At 39.3% G+C, this 17,776-nt stretch overlaps 2 protein-coding genes across 2 annotated transcripts; both read left to right on the forward strand.

Moving 5' to 3' along the window:
• The first annotated feature begins 1,627 nt into the window (after positions 1-1,627).
• Positions 1,628-6,880, forward strand: LOC138593073 (5-hydroxytryptamine receptor 3A-like). The gene is made up of 9 exons (XM_069663911.1): positions 1,628-1,664; positions 2,453-2,613; positions 2,886-2,995; positions 3,715-3,884; positions 3,978-4,138; positions 4,391-4,601; positions 4,669-4,833; positions 5,068-5,153; positions 6,662-6,880. The coding sequence occupies exons 1-9, from the start codon at positions 1,628-1,630 to the stop codon at positions 6,878-6,880; spliced, it is 1,320 nt and encodes a 439-aa protein (XP_069520012.1).
• Positions 6,881-10,564: 3,684 nt separating this feature from the next.
• LOC138594002 (5-hydroxytryptamine receptor 3A-like) lies at positions 10,565-16,463 on the forward strand. The gene is made up of 10 exons (XM_069665093.1): positions 10,565-10,604; positions 11,468-11,628; positions 12,159-12,203; positions 12,366-12,475; positions 12,588-12,757; positions 14,160-14,317; positions 14,724-14,934; positions 15,061-15,237; positions 16,037-16,122; positions 16,242-16,463. The coding sequence occupies exons 1-10, from the start codon at positions 10,565-10,567 to the stop codon at positions 16,461-16,463; spliced, it is 1,380 nt and encodes a 459-aa protein (XP_069521194.1).
• Positions 16,464-17,776: the final 1,313 nt, after the last annotated feature.

Here is a 17,776-nt window from a genome sequence, read left to right on the forward strand (position 1 = left end):
CCCAAAGAATAAATAAAATTAGCATCATCATTTCAAACTATATTCTTTCACCCTTTTCTCCTATTCACTGTTTTCCAGCACATTTCTTTTATCAGCTTACAAGCAGCAACTTTTGGCTGGTCAAATCACTCTATGCTGTCTTCAGCGTGGACAGACCAAACCAGCAAACAACCGGTGAACGTTTAGGAGCTGGAGCTAGATATTGTCTCGGGAGGAGACCAAAAACAGAGCTAAAAGTGAGCGATTACTGAATTTACTTCCAACGGTGCAAGTCTCCACAAACATTGAGTAAACAGCTTCACTATGAGGGAAGCAACAAAGAAAAGATCGTTGACGTCTCTCACCACCTCATGCAAAAACAGATTTGCACGATCGTTACCTTTTGAATTCAGGACTTCTTCTTGCGGGGCGGTGTTTGTGGACGATGATGTTTGCACTTTACTACAGTAAAGAATCTAATAACTTATTTCACAGCTGCTTCCAGATGTGTACACATTTATTTGCTAACATGTCAGCCATTTAATCATTTGTCAGTGATGTGTTGCATTGCATTACGCTGCCACCAAGTGGCCAAATAATAAATACAGCTTTAAAGATCACTGAGGACTCTTTCACACATGATACATTTTCCAATATCCACATGTGAGATACGGTCACAGTTAAATGTTTTCCTGATATCTTTATTCACACCTAGTTTGCATCTCAGTTTCCCTCTCTGGCCTGTTTTTAAAGTTATTGGCGTAGCTCAGGGCAAGAAGTAGCTTGCTTGCAACATATTGTACTCAAGTACTTATGTAAAAAGTAGCAAGGGGTTAGCAAATGCTAAGTTATCTAAGTTATACAGTAATCTGTGGGGGTTGACTCGCTTTTGGGGTCAGCCTCAAGTGGACTGCAGTTTTTGGCACTGTCATTTTTCAGCTCAAGAAGTTGCAGCTCGGTCAAAACCAGTAATTAGCAGTCAGAGCTTTGGTCATTTTTCAGTGTGTTCGACCGTGGGAAAATAATCAAAGGAATAATCAATTACACATTACACACATGAATCGATTTAAATAGAAATAAAAGATGAATTGGTGAGGACTAACTTTACAGAAAGAGTCTTTTTCTTTTTCACTTGAATAATAAATCAGGTGTATTGCTTTCCTGCCAGCCATTAGCCTCACAGCTGAGGACAATAAGTGGGTTCTAATGGGCACAGTGTACATAATGTCATTATCATCTTACCAAATTACAACCTAATTTAATTTGACTTTCTCATTTGCTTTGTGCTGTGCTCTCACACGTCCCACTGCTGTGTGTCACCAGTGTCCAATAAGTAAAAAAAAACTGCCTCCCCGGCCTTTTCTGTTTGTTTTATTTGTTCCTCAAACATCTTACATCTCAGCCGCCTCTAACGTCAAATCAGTCAGTGTTTATGATGTTTACATGTCCCCCTCCGCTGTTAACCCATTACAACATCAATCCATGCTGTCCACAGTGGGAGGGGTTTCTTGTGTCAGTCGCTCTGCTTGTCCGTCCTCAGCTCAGATCAAAGCATCACAGAGTCAGTCTGAACTAAGAGCAGGGACACACACTCGACTGGAAGCTGCTCCAACACACACACACACACACACACACACACACACAAATGATGCGTTTTGCTTTTTTCCTCCTGATCGTCTTCACAGGTAAGTTTTTTGAGAATATTTGAAAAGTGTCTTTTGTTTCCTCGAGGTCAGAAGCAGCTCGGACTAAATGATCATTTAAGCTGCAGGGATTTTATCCATCTTACTCTCTGTTTATGTCTGCTGTAAACTGTTTGTGTATGTGGAGTCTGTGAGGAGCTTTTTCACATCACTGACACCAAAAATCAGGGAAAAAAGGTAAATAAATGACTTTAAATGGAGCAGAAATCCAGAAAGCATCCTCTTATCTGAGCATCTACATTTCAAATATGTACACAGAGGATGAGTATAATTACTCTTATTTAGACAGCTGAGTATATAACAGTGGATTATGTTTTTATTGTAAACCTGGAAAAAAAAAAGGGAGCATCTATTTTAATTTATCGGGACAAACTCAGTTCAGCAGAAAAACAGAAATAACCAACAATTAACTAGAAAAAAAATACATATTTAATACTCAAATTACTACAATGGCACACTTTGCCTACTGCTAAAGTTTGAATGTATGTAGTTGGACGATGTTTTATGTGTTGGTTTTGATCGATCTCCTGTCTTACACTGAACAAATACATCAAGAAAAACAGTTAAACCATCCGTTGCAGAAGGTTTAAAAAATACAATTTAACATCAGTAAACATGTTTAAAATAACAAAAAACTTTACACCCAGACAAAAGCTAAATAGTATAAATGAAATGTAATTTAATGTATAAAAAAAACAAACACAAGTCAAAATTAAAGCAAAGCAAACTAACTTAAATCACGGTAAATTGAGCTATAAAATGTAATTTAGGTGGGACGTCCTCTGACAAAGTGTGCAGCTACTTGGACGTCCTGGACCACCTGAACCTGACCAAAGACAAAGATGCGTTCAAAGCAACCCGACCCGTTCTGGACTACACTCACCCGACCGTGGTGGAGCTGGACATCATCCTCTACTCCATCCTGGCTGTGGTAGGTGCTGCATTACGGTACGGGTGTATTAATCTTCTTAATGATACCATGGAGTTGAACAGTTTGTGTGTAGTAGTGTGTGTGTGTGTGTTTTTGTGTTAATTCACAGACTGAAAAGACACAAACTTTCATTCCTTTCATCTGGGCAACATTGGTGAGTAACGATCTGCAGATTCTGATGAGTTAAACCAACTCTCTGCTCTGTATTTTAAGTCAAATTTGTCTTAAACTGTGTCTTATTTTTCTGTTAATTCACATTTTATTTCCTGCAGAGTTGGAACAATGAACGCATCTCATGGGACCCTGCTCAGTTTTGTGGGATCTCGCAGATTGCAATTCCTCGAGATGCGCTCTGGAAACCCGACCTCTTCATCTATGAGATGTGAGACTGCTTAGTTTATTTAATGATACACAAAAACTGATTTAAAGTTGTAATCTAGAAGATCTCAGTTTCGTTCTCTTTGGCGACACCTGTGGCGATAAATGATAATAGCGGGAGCACACTTCCCAGATATCCAGACAGTGTCGCATGTGTGACGTCCACGGTTGGCTCCGGTCGTACCTCTTGATTGTCCTCGCTGACAGTCGCTATCTGAGAAGTGCGCTCCCACAGTTACCATTTATCGCCAAAGGTGCCGCCAAAGAGAACGAAACTGAGATCTTCTACAAAATCCTGTCCCTCCTGCCTGTCCCGATTTACTCAGAAATATATCACAATAGGAAAGCTAGAAACTATGGAAATACTCTGTCGACTTCAAGGGGACATAAACACTTCTTCTACACGTCTTCTAAAAAACGTACTTTAAAAAAGCTGAGCCAAGTAAAACCGGTTATTGTAAAACACATGCACTCTGTGGCTACTCAACGTGATTTAATTGCTTTAATATTTGCTAATAACACATCCTGTGTTTGTATAGAAGGTGATGAGTCCACTGAGTGCTCATTTATTTAAGTACAGGTTATTATAAGCAAGCACATTACGCTGCGGTGGTGACAGGTGCAGCTCCATCATCTATTATGTCAGTTCATGTTTAATTTTACTTGGTGGTGGTTTACATGCTCTGTAAACACGCCATGAACAGATTTTGTTTGCTGTGACAGGATACAGAAGGATGACTCCCCTGTCAACCCCTACATGCTCGTCTCCTCCGATGGGATAGTCTCTTCTGAAGAGGACATGAAGGTGGTCAGCACCTGCAAGATGGACGTCCACAAGTTCCCCTTCGACACGCAGAGATGCAACATCTCCATCGGATCTGCGATACACCACGGTGAGGGCAGATTGAGTGTATGTCAAGAGCCTAAATACAAGAAGCCTCATGATGTCGGTGTTCAGACTGTTTGTTGTTCGTCTTTCACCTCAGCCGATGAACTTCGGCTCCTTCCTTCCTCCAACTCGTCTCGGGCGACGCAGTTTTCACGAGAGGTGCTGAAGACGCAGGGAGAGTGGGAGTTTCTCCAACTGTCCGTCTCCAGCGCCAATTTCACGTTCAACAACAGAGAGTGGGAGCAGCTCGTGTACACGGTACGCAACACGGGGTCAACGCACGGGGTCAACGCACGGGTGCCAAGTTAAAGGAAAAGTCTGAATAAATGAGAAGAGAGGTTGCTTTCATGCAAACTGTATGCCCCCCCAAAAAGTCCAGATATTGTTAAAGATTTTATAGCTGTTCTGGAAGTTTTATGCTGGTGTTTCCTTTCATTTTAAAATATGTTTTAAGGAGGTCAAAGAGTCTGTTGTCATTTTTCCAATCTACATTGGAACCTGTTTTCTTAGTTCACCATGAGGAGGAGACCCCTCCTGCACGTGATCAACTTCCTGTTGCCCATCCTGTTCTTCCTGATCCTGGACCTCGCCTCCTACTTCATCGCAGACCATCGAGGAGAGAAGTTGGGCTTCAAAGTCACCGTGCTGCTGGCCATCTCCGTCCTGCTGCTCATCCTGAACGACATCCTGCCCTCCATGTCCAACAAGACTCCACTCATAGGTACACACCTGCGCTTCAAGGGACAGCTTTTAGCAGGATAATGATTCTGTCTCTTTCCTCTCCTCAGCGACCTACTGCATCGTGATCTTTGCGATGATGCTGCTCAGTCTGCTGGAGACGATCACGGTTACATACCTGATTGAGAAAGACTCTGCATATCAGGAGAAGCTCCAGCTGAGGGACGACTGGGAGGACCAAAAGGAGAAGGTCCAGACTGAAGACTGTACCACAGGTGAGATCAAGATAAGCAGTTTTTAAAGAAGCTTCATGGTTGATCAATGAATGGAAATGTTTGGGGGAATTTCCTGTCCCAGAGTTTTTGATTGTTAAACTCATAACTTCATATTTAGTCACAAAAATGAAATTAAAAAAACGAATGGATTTGAAACTATGTGAAAGTGTTTTAAGCATAAATGTGAAAAATACTGCCGTCGTTCTTGTGACAAAAATGCTGTGTTCATTTCAGAGGAGAAGAGACAGAGCTGCTGTTCGTGCATCTGTAAAGTGCCTGCTGGTAGAAAACAGCATGAGCTGCTGCCTGTGGCTGAAGAGGTACGGCTTTAGTTTTCATCACAAGCCAGGAGTACAAACCATGTGGTTCTGTATTAAAATGCGTTGTCTGGACAGGTTAAAGTTTTGAGTCATTAAAAGTGCGTTTTCACATCGGAAGCAAACACGTTCCCCAGGATTACAGAGGAGACCAGTGCAGCTTGTTTTCCTTTTGTTATTTTATGCAGCGTTGAAGCTCTAACAACAGCTCTCAACTCCCTGTAGTGTTTATTTCTCCATTTAAACTACTACTATGTCTTAGGGCCTGTGTCCACTAACAGCGTTTTTTCTAAACAAAACCCCTGCAGTTAAAAGTTTTCAGCGCTCAGCATCCCCAGCGCAAAAAACGGCTTCAGCATCAGCTGTGTTTTGTCGCTGAGCTCAAAGCGCTCAGTGGAAAATAGTTTAACTTTTGGAACACCGTGGCGCTCGTCAATGTCACTTCTCCCTCACCAATCAATCAAAATCAAGGGGCGGGACTTCTGATATCAACTTTGTAAAGAACAATTGTCATTGTTGTTGACAAACTCTCAGATGTTCGTCACTTTGGACAGAATTGCTGCTAAATTAAATTTTAACATTGTAACAGTGGTGGAGGAGAAGCTACAGTTTCCAGGTGTAGAGCTGCTGCAAACGCCAGGACACGATTCCTTTCCATCGTTTTTATGTTTTCTTTTTTAAATTTCCTTCGATAAAAGCAAATATTATATTGTATATATATATATATATATATCTCTAAGCATAAAGAGCGATTTAAAAATGCTTGACAGTCACTACCGAGGGAAGCAGAAGTGCGGCCAGACAACTTTAACCTAGCAACAGTAGGCGCCGGTGAGAAGCGCTCTGAAATTGATGTTGTGGACAGAGGCCTTTATAGAATCGATGCATGATTAACAAATCTATGAAATCATGTGAAACAAAGAGTTAGTTTACATGCAGCAATTTTTAATGCAAATGTTTAATTTTTGTAAAAAAAAAAAAAAATGCCGTTGACTTGGAAAAAAAAAATGTTGTTATTCTTTAATAAACAATCATGACTTAAATGTTTACAAAAAAAAAAAAAACCAGCAGCAGACACAAACTTAACTCATAGTTGGGTTAGGTTTGACTTGTGCTCTTTGAGTCCTGTCATCTTGTTAATAATGGCACCCAACTGTAGAATTAGCAGCACCAATAAAACTAATGTTTAATTCATTGGACATGGAGATGGAGAATTCCCATTTTTTCAAGCCAATTTTATGGAAATGTGGTCAAAAGTTGACAAGTGATAGCACTGATTTTAGAGAAGGGTTTAGCTGAGCAGTTAAAACAACATTATTAATCAGTGAAGGACATAATGTAACACCATGTTCCAGTGTTTAGCCTGCAGAATCTCAGATGCTTTTTAAAACTTAAGATGCTGTCATGACGCATAACTGGAGACACTTTTCTGACCTGGTTTGTGATCAATTATTGGCCTCAGCTGGAGGTAAACCCGCTCTAACACGACTCTATGACTCTTGGTTATTCAGGTGAACAGCAGCACTCAGTCAGGAGACTCCCACGTGTTGCTGCTGATCCTGGAGGAGCTGAAGAAGCTGCAGAAGACTGTTCACGTGCATCTAAACTGCAGAGTGCAGGGGCGGAGCTCCGTCCTCTGGGCTGCTCGGATCAACAGAGCTTTCTTCATTTTCTACATCACAGTCGTGTCGCTGTTTCTACTCCTAATCTTCATCGAATGGCACACTTAGAAAAATGATACCTTAAAGTCCCTGTTTCTTTACTGTAAGTCCTCCAAAATATGAAGCGAGGATGTATTTGAATTCTTGATGTAAACATTCTGTATTTAAGCTATATTGTTGTGAATCTGTATGTGGTACAGGTGCATCCTGTTAATGTGTGGTGCAGAGATTTTACCGTTGATTAAAAGGCCTTTTGTGTCCACTTGTGATGCTTTGTCTTTGAGCATTATTGTTTATAAATAGTTGATGATTGTTAAGAGCCACGGCTAACAGGATTACAAGCAAAAATAAAAACTGAAACTGCTTTGAATCTACTACAATCTGCGAGAGACAATATGAACTCATGATGAAGAAAAAGTAAAATGATACAGGAACAGCTGCTTTTATTTATGTTCCCCTTAACGTTTGAGATGATAGCATAAATAAAAGTGCAATCTTTCATTTTGACACTAACACTTTGAGAAACACAAAACATTACCCACCAACCTCATTATATTTCACATTATCTTTCCGCTCACACAAACACATCTTCCCTCCTGTCCTGCTCAAGTCTACTCTCACCTCACAGCTCATCTGTCACTCAGACTCTAAACCAATCACGTCCGTCCTCAACAACCTGATCCCCCCTCTGTGTTTAACCACATCTACAAAACAAGGCCGTCGTTGTTCCGTCCTAAAATGATTCTGGTGTTATTGCAGAAGATATATTCAGCGCCAAGAGGAGACAAAGACGTCACTCTGCCTGTGTATGTGTTCTTAAAAAAGTATTGCCTCTGGGCTTTTGTATTTTATTGTTTCATCACATCTATTAAAGGTGGATGTTTTTTTTATAGCTATGATAACAAGGCTTTATGGATTTCAATCTTTTTCTGTTGGTCCAACACTTTGATCAAGACTGAAATATCTCAATATCCAACACTAGGGCTGTGACAAAATATCGCCAGTATATTGTCGTCCTGACTCGTGCAATGCAATAATCGATGGGCTGGAGCCAATAACCAATGTCTTAATTTACATATATACGGCGCTCTAAACAGATTTCCCTGCGATTTGGACTCGCACTCGTCACGACTTCATGACTCATCGTCGTGCCGCTTATGACATGAATGAGGGTAACACAAACAGAAATTAATTGGCCAAAGACGAAGAAGACAGCAGGATAAAAGAAGAAGAAGAAGACAGCAGGTGAAAAGAAGAAGAAGAAAACAGCAGGATAAAAGAAGAAGAAGAAGACAGCAGGATAAAAGAAGAAGAAGAAGAAAACAACAGGATAAAAGAAGAAGAAGAAGACAGCAGGTGAAAAGAAGAAGAAGAAAACAGCAGGATAAAAGAAGAAGACAACAGGTGAAAAGAAGAAGACAACAGGTGAAAGAAAGAAGAAGAAGACAACAGGTGAAAAGAAGAAGAAGAAGACAGCAGGATAAAAGAAGAAGAAGAAGAAGACAACAGGATAAAAGAAGAAGAAGAAGAAGAAAACAACAGGATAAAAGAAGAAGAAGAAGACAGCAGGTGAAAAGAAGAAGAAGAAAACAACAGGATAAAAGAAGAAGAAGAAGACAGCAGGTGAAAAGAAGAAGAAGAAAACAGCAGGATAAAAGAAGAAGACAACAGGTGAAAAGAAGAAGACAACAGGTGAAAGAAAGAAGAAGAAGACAACAGGTGAAAAGAAGAAGAAGAAGACAGCAGGATAAAAGAAGAAGAAGAAGACAGCAGGATAAAAGAAGAAGAAGAAGACAACAGGATAAAAGAAGAAGAAGAAAACAACAGGATAAAAGAAGAAGAAGAAAACAACAGGATAAAAGAAGAAGAAGTAGACAGCAGGTGAAAAGAAGAAGAAGAAAACAGCAGGATAAAAGAAGAAGACAACAGGTGAAAAGAAGAAGAACAAGACAGCAGGATAAAAGAAGAAGACAGCAGGTGAAAAGAAGAAGAAGAAGACAGTAGGATAAAAGAAAAAGAAGAAAACAACAGGATAAAAGAAGAAGAAGAAAACAGCAGGATAAAAGAAGAAGACAACAGGTGAAAAGAAGAAGAAGAAGACAGCAGGTGAAAAGAAGAAGAAGAAGACAACAGGTGAAAAGAAGAAGAAGAAGACAGCAGGATAAAAGAAGAAGACAACAGGATAAAAGAAGAAGAAGAAGACAACAGGTGAATAGAAGAAGAAGAAGAAGGCAACAGGATAAAAGAAGAAGACAGCAGGTGAAAAGAAGAAGAAGAAGACAACAGGATAAAAGAAGAAGACGAAGACAGCAGGTGAAAAGAAGATGTGCCAGCCACTTTCAAATCCAAAGTCCTAATTTGTTTTTGCAAGCTAGAGGACACCTCCAGAAATGACGCACGTACTTAAAGCATTATATTCTGAGGTGTTCAGCCACAAGCTGCTGTAGTGAGAACGAACTGTAAAATCTTTTTGCTTTCAGGACATTCACGGTCCTCAGACGGTGATTCCTGATGACGTTGGCTCAAAGTTTTAAACCATCCTGTGAGATAAAAGACACGGTCAGGAAGTCATGTGTTCATATGACTTTGGTTATCTCTTGATCTTCTTAAAGCTCCGGCAAAAGCTTGATAATTGAGGCATCCCAACAACTATTGGATGAACTGCCATGAAATTGGGTACCGCTTAGGTATCATTGTTTTAGATGGATTGTTAATCATCAGTCAGTTCATCCTTTTGGTCACGACGGTGTGACTCAACTGCTATTGGATGGATTATCATTATATTCTTAATACTTGTATTTTACCCACAAGATGAATCATGAGGACTTTGATGGCTTGATGGTGACTGTAGATCTGTTCACTGATTCTGGGTCACCTGTGGATGAACTGGGTCTGGATGGATTTTTATCTACTTTAGGACCAAATATGTGCAAAGCAAATGAAATTCTGCTTAGCTGTTTTGCAAAGTTGCAAGTTGCATGCTAACAGAACAGTCCATGACTTCCAGTACCTTTAATCAATCCCAATGGTTCTCTGTCGGTGTCTTCGCACCGCCACTAGGTGGTGTTCTCTACTTTCAGTCAGTCAGCTTTGAATCATAATCCTACATTACCCATAACCCTCCTACATAATAATTCATCAGTTATAGGAATCACCCACATCAACATATATTACAGAAACACATGGAAGAAGCTCTTTATGGTCTTTGTTGGATTGATTCATTGCTATTTCTAGTCTTATTTATTCTTAGATACATTTTGTAACTTTTTACAACTCTACTTATTGTTATTCATTTATGTCCATGTGCTGCTGCAACACCTGAATATCTCCCCTGGACATCCATAAAAGCTTCTCTTACCTCAATAACAGCATATTGACATCTCAGACATAATTTTGTGTGTGACAAAACGGTTCCTGGCTGCACTTATTGTACTCACATTTACCACTAAAAAGTCATTACAGCCCATTTGTGCCTCCACCAGCCACCGTTCTGCCTCTTTTTTCCCCCTTAAAACCACTGAGAGCTGCTGTGATCACCACGGTGGGAGTGACCCAATCCCCGGATGAGTGTCAGAATAATTAGATAATTTATAAAAACAATGGTTCTGTCCTTCAGTTTGCCCGGCCCTCTTCCAGTGGGATTATTACCGCGACAGACGTGGTGACATTCCCAGACAGCACTGAGGGGACGCAGATTCAGATCAAGTGTACAGACCTCACACAGACTTTTGGATTCTCACAGTTGTTCCAGTCATGATGCTTATTGGTTTCCTCTTTCTGCTCTTCCTCACAGGTAAGTTTGGGCAGTGTTAGCATGATGCATGCAGGTGTATCCTGAGAAATATGCTGCAGTTTGACTTAATTAGGGCCTAAATTGTTACCTTCGGCCTTTTCTCAAACTGCTGTGTTTGTAAACTTTAAAAAAAGTTTAAGCTTTGCACTTTCACACTGGCGCTTCTTGTTGTTATTTGCATGTGTTTGCCTGAATTAAAATGCACAAGTCAGTACTCACCACAATGCTTTCAGTCTGAAGAAAAGTATTTCCTGTTGACAAATGTGAAGTCCAGGGTTTCCACATTACTTGGCCTGTCAAAATGTGAAAAGAGAAACAGAAAACAAAGAAAAATTAAGCATTTTAACACTAAAACCATCATTTGTTTTAACCTAAAACAGCAGCATTAAAACAAAAACAAAAAAAAAACTGGTACTTTAAAACTTTTGTTTTTTAACTGCAGATTTAAAGTGAAAATTCTGCCGCTGGCCTTAATTTTGAGCTTAAATGCATTTAGGCAATGATGGATCTTAGATTGAAAGCCAACATTAAAGCCGATTTGATTACAATAATCATAATCATATAGAAAAATCATTAAAGGACAGATGAGATAAAACCGCACAGTCCAGCCAACGCCCCACTCATAATGGCCTTTCTGTGACCACAAACTCTTACTGCAAATAAACCGTGTAAGAGCTGTGCTTTGCTCTGTTTGATAAAAATCCAAAGTAAGTGGAAACCGATCCACAGAGGCTAATGTTTCTTAACGCACATCGGATTCTCTAAAGAAACATAAGAGCTCTGACGAGGTTAATCAGATCTGCACATTTCATTTAATTTACATTTCTTGTCATAGATAATTTGTCTTGGTGTTTTCTCTGTAGGTGGCGTTTTCCCTGAGCATAACTGTAGCTATCAGAAGGTTTTAAACCACCTGAAGCTGACCAGAAACAATGAGCTGTACTCCATGACCCGGCCTGTTAAAAACTATCAACACCCCACACACGTTTCCCTGGAGGTTTTGCTCTACGCCATTTTAGACGTGGTGAGTTGTTAAAGCTTTATTTAACACAATTTAAATCGATAAAATGATAATAATGTCTCTTTTGTCTTTGTCCACTTTAAATATCCCTTTTAATTATACTATAATCAGTCAATCCCTGATGTGGCAAAGGGCCAAAACTCTAAGGAATATTGTACAAAACGGATTGGTGTTAAATTTAAAATGCCTAACAAGGGCAGACAACAGAATCTCTAGAAACAGAGAGGTTAGAAAATAAGGGTTTAAAATATCTGGCTGCAGTGTTGACTGATGAGTCGTCAACTTATCGGAAGATCAGCACTTCTGTTACCCGATCCTCAAGTCAGTACGTTGAACCGTCCTTAGGCAAGATACTTAACCCCAAATACTCACGAAGGCATCGATGTTTGCTTGTGTGTGTGAATGAGTGCTTACTTGAAAGCAGTGAATGGCTTGTAGGAGGTAAGCTAAAGAGCAAGCTAATATACCATTAGCTTAACAGCTCGTTTAAAAACAAACTATATTTTGATTATTATTTTTATCTCCGTAAACAGGTCGAAAAAGATCAGAAATTCATCCCTTACGTTTGGACTAGCATGGTGAGTTCTGTGAGTCGATGATGAAAACAGGAACTTTGGACAAGTGCAATTTTTCTCTTAAATGGTAGATTTAATATATTTCTCAGAGCTCTATAAATTCCTACTACCTCCGTTATTTCCTGTTTGTGCCCATTTCATTTGACCGCTTGTTTTTCTCTGTAGAGATGGCACAATGAATACATTTCCTGGGATCCACATCAGTTTTGTGGAATTGATAATGTTTCTCTTCCTATGGAAATCTTGTGGAAGCCAGATCTCACTATTGAAGAAATGTAAGTGTGAAAGTATTCGTCCTCATTCACTTAGTTCACTTTTTTTAAGCGTCTGGAAGCAACTTCCATCATGTATGATTGTGTGTTTCTTTGTTCTTGTGATCTCATGCAGGACAGAGAAGGACAGGGCCCCTCCGAGTCCTTATCTCACCATCAATGATAAAGGTGAGGTTGAGGTCCAGAATCACCAGGTGCTGGTTAGCTCCTGCAGGATGCACATTTACAAATTCCCCTTCGACATACAGAAGTGCAACCTCACCTTCAAGTCTGTCATATACACCGGTGAGACTTTAAAGGGACATGTTTGCAAATTTTGTGTGCCAAGTGACGGTGACCAATGATGGCAGTGTTAGAGAAAATCATTTATATGTTACAGAAATGTGGCTGCATTAGTGCAGAAGTGTACTGAAGCTGTGTACCAATTCAGGGGCTGCATCCTTCGAAGGTAGGTAGTATTTGAATTGAGTCCCAGTCCCAGTTTGAAGGCTCTTTCAAATGCGGGCGACAAATGTGTCCTCCTTTTCCTGGGCCACGATCCATCGGTTGCATCCTTCGTGGCCCAACATATCCAGAGATTAATTGCGCGCCAATTCAAACAAGATGGCGGACTCTTTAATGGCCGATGAATAAACTTCTATATGTAAAAGTTTTTGGTAGCAATACAATTTTTAAAAAAACCTGAAAGGGCCCTTGAGACAAATTATGTTTAAAATAATAGGTTAAGTTACGTGACGCTAGCGCTGCTAGCTACCTGTTGCTAGGCGAAAGGAGCAGCTTTTGGTGACGCAAAGTTAAGGGCAGGAACAGCTGGTGACACAAACAGGAAATCCTCCGTAGACCGGACCGTCTCATTTCAGTTCGGCCTTCAGACCGCGCCCTTTGAAGGATCCAGCCCTCGAATTGAGACACAGCTCATGTGTGTGTAGAAAATAAGCTAGCTAGCAAAGTCAAAATTAAGTTGTGTGTGTTGACTTGTTTGGGGGAAAAAATAATACCTTAAAGAAAACTTTTTGGTTGGTATATTAACCAGTTTCAATACTGTCAATTTTCCATCTAGGTAAATATATTTTCAAACAGGCTATAACATTGTATCATTTTGAATGAAGCAGTAACATTGCGTCATATCATTAGCTGGCAGTAACATTGACAAATGCAATGGCCATTGACACCTATGTTAGCAGCAGGACGTTGCCCATTGGTATCACTACTGGACGTATGTACCATCAAATTTTTCAACTTGCCTTTTTCAACAATGCTTACAAAGTGTTGTTCTTTCAGTTCCTACGTGGTTCAGATCTTGTTATAAAAACAACACCAGTAAACATATATAAATATAGGTATAGATGTTTGGCATTTTTTAGTAGCCATCATTCACCAATTGTACGTAACGTGAACTACTATCCTGTTTGGTCAGTACTGACTCTGTAACGTTCAAGAATCTCTCGGATCAACATCATCTTGCTTATGTAAGAAAATGTCGTAAAAGCTCTTAAACTGGCCACATTTGAAATGAACAGTTTTGATTGGCCAGACCTAAATACGGCCTGCTTAAATTCTGTCTGCGTCTGGTTGTCTCTGCTTGGGTTAGCCTCTACTAGCTTGGCTATGAATCATTCTTTTACACTAACAGATCTCACCATGTATCATCCATTCTGTTCTTTATCTCACCTAAAAACAAACCAAGCCAAGGAACTTCGATTACTGGCAAGCGACAACTCTTCCGAGGCCACCGAGTGGTCTCGTGAGGTGATGCGGACCCAGTACGAATGGTTGTTTCTCAACATGGCTGTAACCACCAACAACGCCACTGATCTGGTCAGCCAAGACCAAATCATTTACACTGTATGTATAACTCGATAGAGATGTACACAGTGCAATGTAACTCATGTTCCTTTTTATCCATTTTTCCTTCTTTCTATTCCTATGTCTTTCAATATTTTCCTTCTTTCACCCATTACTTCCTGTCCATTATTCTTTCCTTCTTTCTAATCTTCTGTGCTTCCATTTTTCCCCATTTTTCTGTCCCATCCTTCCCTGCCAACCGACCTTACTTTCTTTATTTCCTGTTTTCAAATTACAACATTTCTTATAACCAATTTTCAAAGTCACATTTTAAGAATTCCCAGTTTTGTGAAATGTCATGTTATCTGAAAGGCTGTGTTTTGTCCCTCACAGTAACATGGTATTTCCAGTTGCCTTTCCAAGATGTGCAGTAATCAGAACATTATCTTATAACATCATTTCACAGATCACCATGAAGAGGCGGTCTATTCTCTACATTGTCAACTTCTTGCTGCCCGTCATGTTCTTCTTATGTCTGGACTTGGCCTCCTTCCTCATCTCAGACAGCGGAGGTGAGAAGCTCAGTTTCCAGGTCACTGTGCTGCTCGCTGTCACAGTGTTACAACTTATTCTGAATGAAATACTGCCAGCATCGTCAAACAGGATTCCACTTATAGGTAAAGAAGCTCGGAGTCTTTCCTTTATTGGACTGCACTTAATATGAGCAGGACAAGCAAATACTACCTCTACTACTAACTGAGTCATTTTTTGTCTGCATTAATGATGCTACCTGTCCCTCCCAGCACTCTACTGCATTGGGATATTTGCGCTGATGTTGCTGAGCCTCCTGGAGACAATTTTGGTCATGTATCTGATGGAGAAGGACTTATTATCTCAAGAAAAGGAGGCAGAGCGAGACCAAAGCTGGGGTGAGGAGTGTAACAAAAAGGGAAAACGTAGTTTCCCCAACCATCATGGAGGTGAGGCCGTAAGATAGTTTGTTTCTTTTAGTTTACAACTAGCTAATAGGGAAAAGAGGTCCACAATATTATCTGATATTTGTTCAAGCTGTTTAAAAATGACGTAACCTGTAATTTATTAAATATCTTTAATTACAAAAGATCTTGCCAATTTTGTTTTAATAACCAAACAGTGTCAAAAGGACAGACTTAACACACATGCATAATAATGGATGGGCAAAAAGCTAATGCAACCAAAGCCCCAGGCATGGAAGCTAGGATATAAGAAAAATGAGCGATTACATTTTTCAGTATTCAGTTTCTCGTGCGATAAATAAATAATAGTTCTTAACAATTCTTAGTTTCTATGTGTATCTGTTCTACACCCTGTGTTTGCAACACATCCCTCCTGAATCCAAAATAAATCCAAAAAGCAAGATATTTTGTCACCACTAAATTGACACTGTTATTCTGAGGGCTTGGGCTTAATCTGACTGCATCAAAATGGTGTGTATGGCCATTATAACCTGGGCTCCATCCAATAGAAAACCTGGCTTGTTGACATAATATAATTACTTTTTTAGTTTAATACATTTAGATTTTAGCAATATGTTTAATGCGAATGCTCATTTTGCTTTAAGGATGAATATATATATATATATATATATATATATATATATATATATATATATATATATATATATATATATATATATATATATATATATATTTATATTTATATATAACAATGTTTTAGTTTTAAACATTCTTTTGGATGATATCTTTTTCAATTTGGAAAAAAAAAAACCTGTCTTTTCAGATGTGCAGCAATGGACTCAGTGTGCTTGCAGCTATGATGTGTCTTCCTGTGAAACCTCTTCTGAACTACTGCCTGTTGCCAAAGAGGTTAGAATTACGATGCACTTTAATTGCAATTATAACATTGGAAACAAAATGCTAGATGTCAAATGAAAATATTACAATCCATAATGGTATAAACCAATTTACTTTACCTTTTTTTGCAGGGCAACAGCAGCAAACTGATGGAAGACTTCCAGGCCTTGGAGAAGCTTTCAGACGAGCTGAGGGAAATGGAGAAAACACTTTCCCAGCTACTCCAAAAAATGACAAAAGAGAAGGATGGCTACTGGACCAGAGTAGCTAAAAGACTGAACAAAATGTTCTTCATTTTCTATGTAACGGCGGTCGGTCTGTTTTTAACAATCGTCTTTGTAAAATGGTCTTAGCTTAATACGTACTTTGTTTAAACTGGTGTTTACAGTTTGCAGGAAAGATCGCAGCCTTACTCTCTGTGTGAAATCTCTTCCCTTCTTTACCTACTCGGCTTTAGTGTAAGTTGATAACCAGAGCATTGGAGCATTAAAGCATTACAAACTTACACTGTGTTATAAAATCACTTACACAGCAACAAAAGTGTGGATCAATTTAAAATGATAATAGCTAGATAGAGCACTGAGCACTTAACAGTGGTTTCATTTTTCACATAATTCTCTACTGGAAGATGTGCATTAATATCGGCCATGTTTTCCACACACTGGTTTTAGCAAGGCTGATTAGGAAAAGTGTACTCTGCTGTTCAAATATGTACACCAAGTCCTGTAGTAAATTGCAACCACTGTTTCAATGTACTGTCTCCAGTGTCACATGTATGTAGCACATATACACAGAAGGAATTCATAATATTGTCAGTTGTATGCTAAAAATGCTAACAAAAAGTACACCTTTTTGACATATAATATTCTTTAGCATGTAACGTGCACAATCTTTATGCTCACGCTGGTTGTCTAGTTTCCTCATCTAGAAAATTATTTCCATCAAGTTGTGCTTTAGCCTTAATTCTGTTGTCTTAAATGAATGTCACCAAAACTGTGATGTGATGTATGCACAGCACTGGCTTTGGAAAATGAATCAGAATGTTTGTACTGCACAAATAAAACAACGTAATAATCAGTTTTTCTTCTTAATCAAATGCGCATGCTCACACACATGATTTTGTTTTTGTCCTTTGTGGGGACCGGTGTTTTTTTGGTCCTTTGTGAGGACCACCTATTTTGCATGGACAGCATTTGAATTTAACTGTTAAAATGTGGGTGGGTCAAATTTTAAATGAGATTTGTCAGTAAATCTGATTACCTTTTGTCTCCCTTTTCATCATTGTCAGGGTTTTGATTTAAACAAAAAAGGTGAGGACCCAGATGCAGACTGAAATAATGGATTTAATAAACAAAAGGCAAAAATGCAAAAACCAAATCTAAACTCCAACAGAAGGCAAAAAGGAAAATCAAAAGGCACAGCAATAAACTCAAACAAAACCAGGAACAGGTAATCCAAGAGACACGAGGAAATCACGGCACGAAGACAATCCAGAGTAAGGTCATGGACAAAGACTAACACACGATGGAAGACATAGACTCACGTACGATGGATCACATAGACTCACGTATGATGGATGACAATGAACAGGCAACGAGACAAGGGAGCACAAAGACTAAATAAACTTAGGAGGTGAGGCTAATCAGACACAGGTGAGACAATCAAG

Source organism: Semicossyphus pulcher, unplaced genomic scaffold (genome assembly GCF_022749685.1).
Source record: "Semicossyphus pulcher isolate SPU_LCO1_2020_fin unplaced genomic scaffold, fSemPul1.0.p SCAF_16, whole genome shotgun sequence".
Taxonomy (NCBI): domain Eukaryota; kingdom Metazoa; phylum Chordata; class Actinopteri; order Labriformes; family Labridae; genus Semicossyphus; species Semicossyphus pulcher.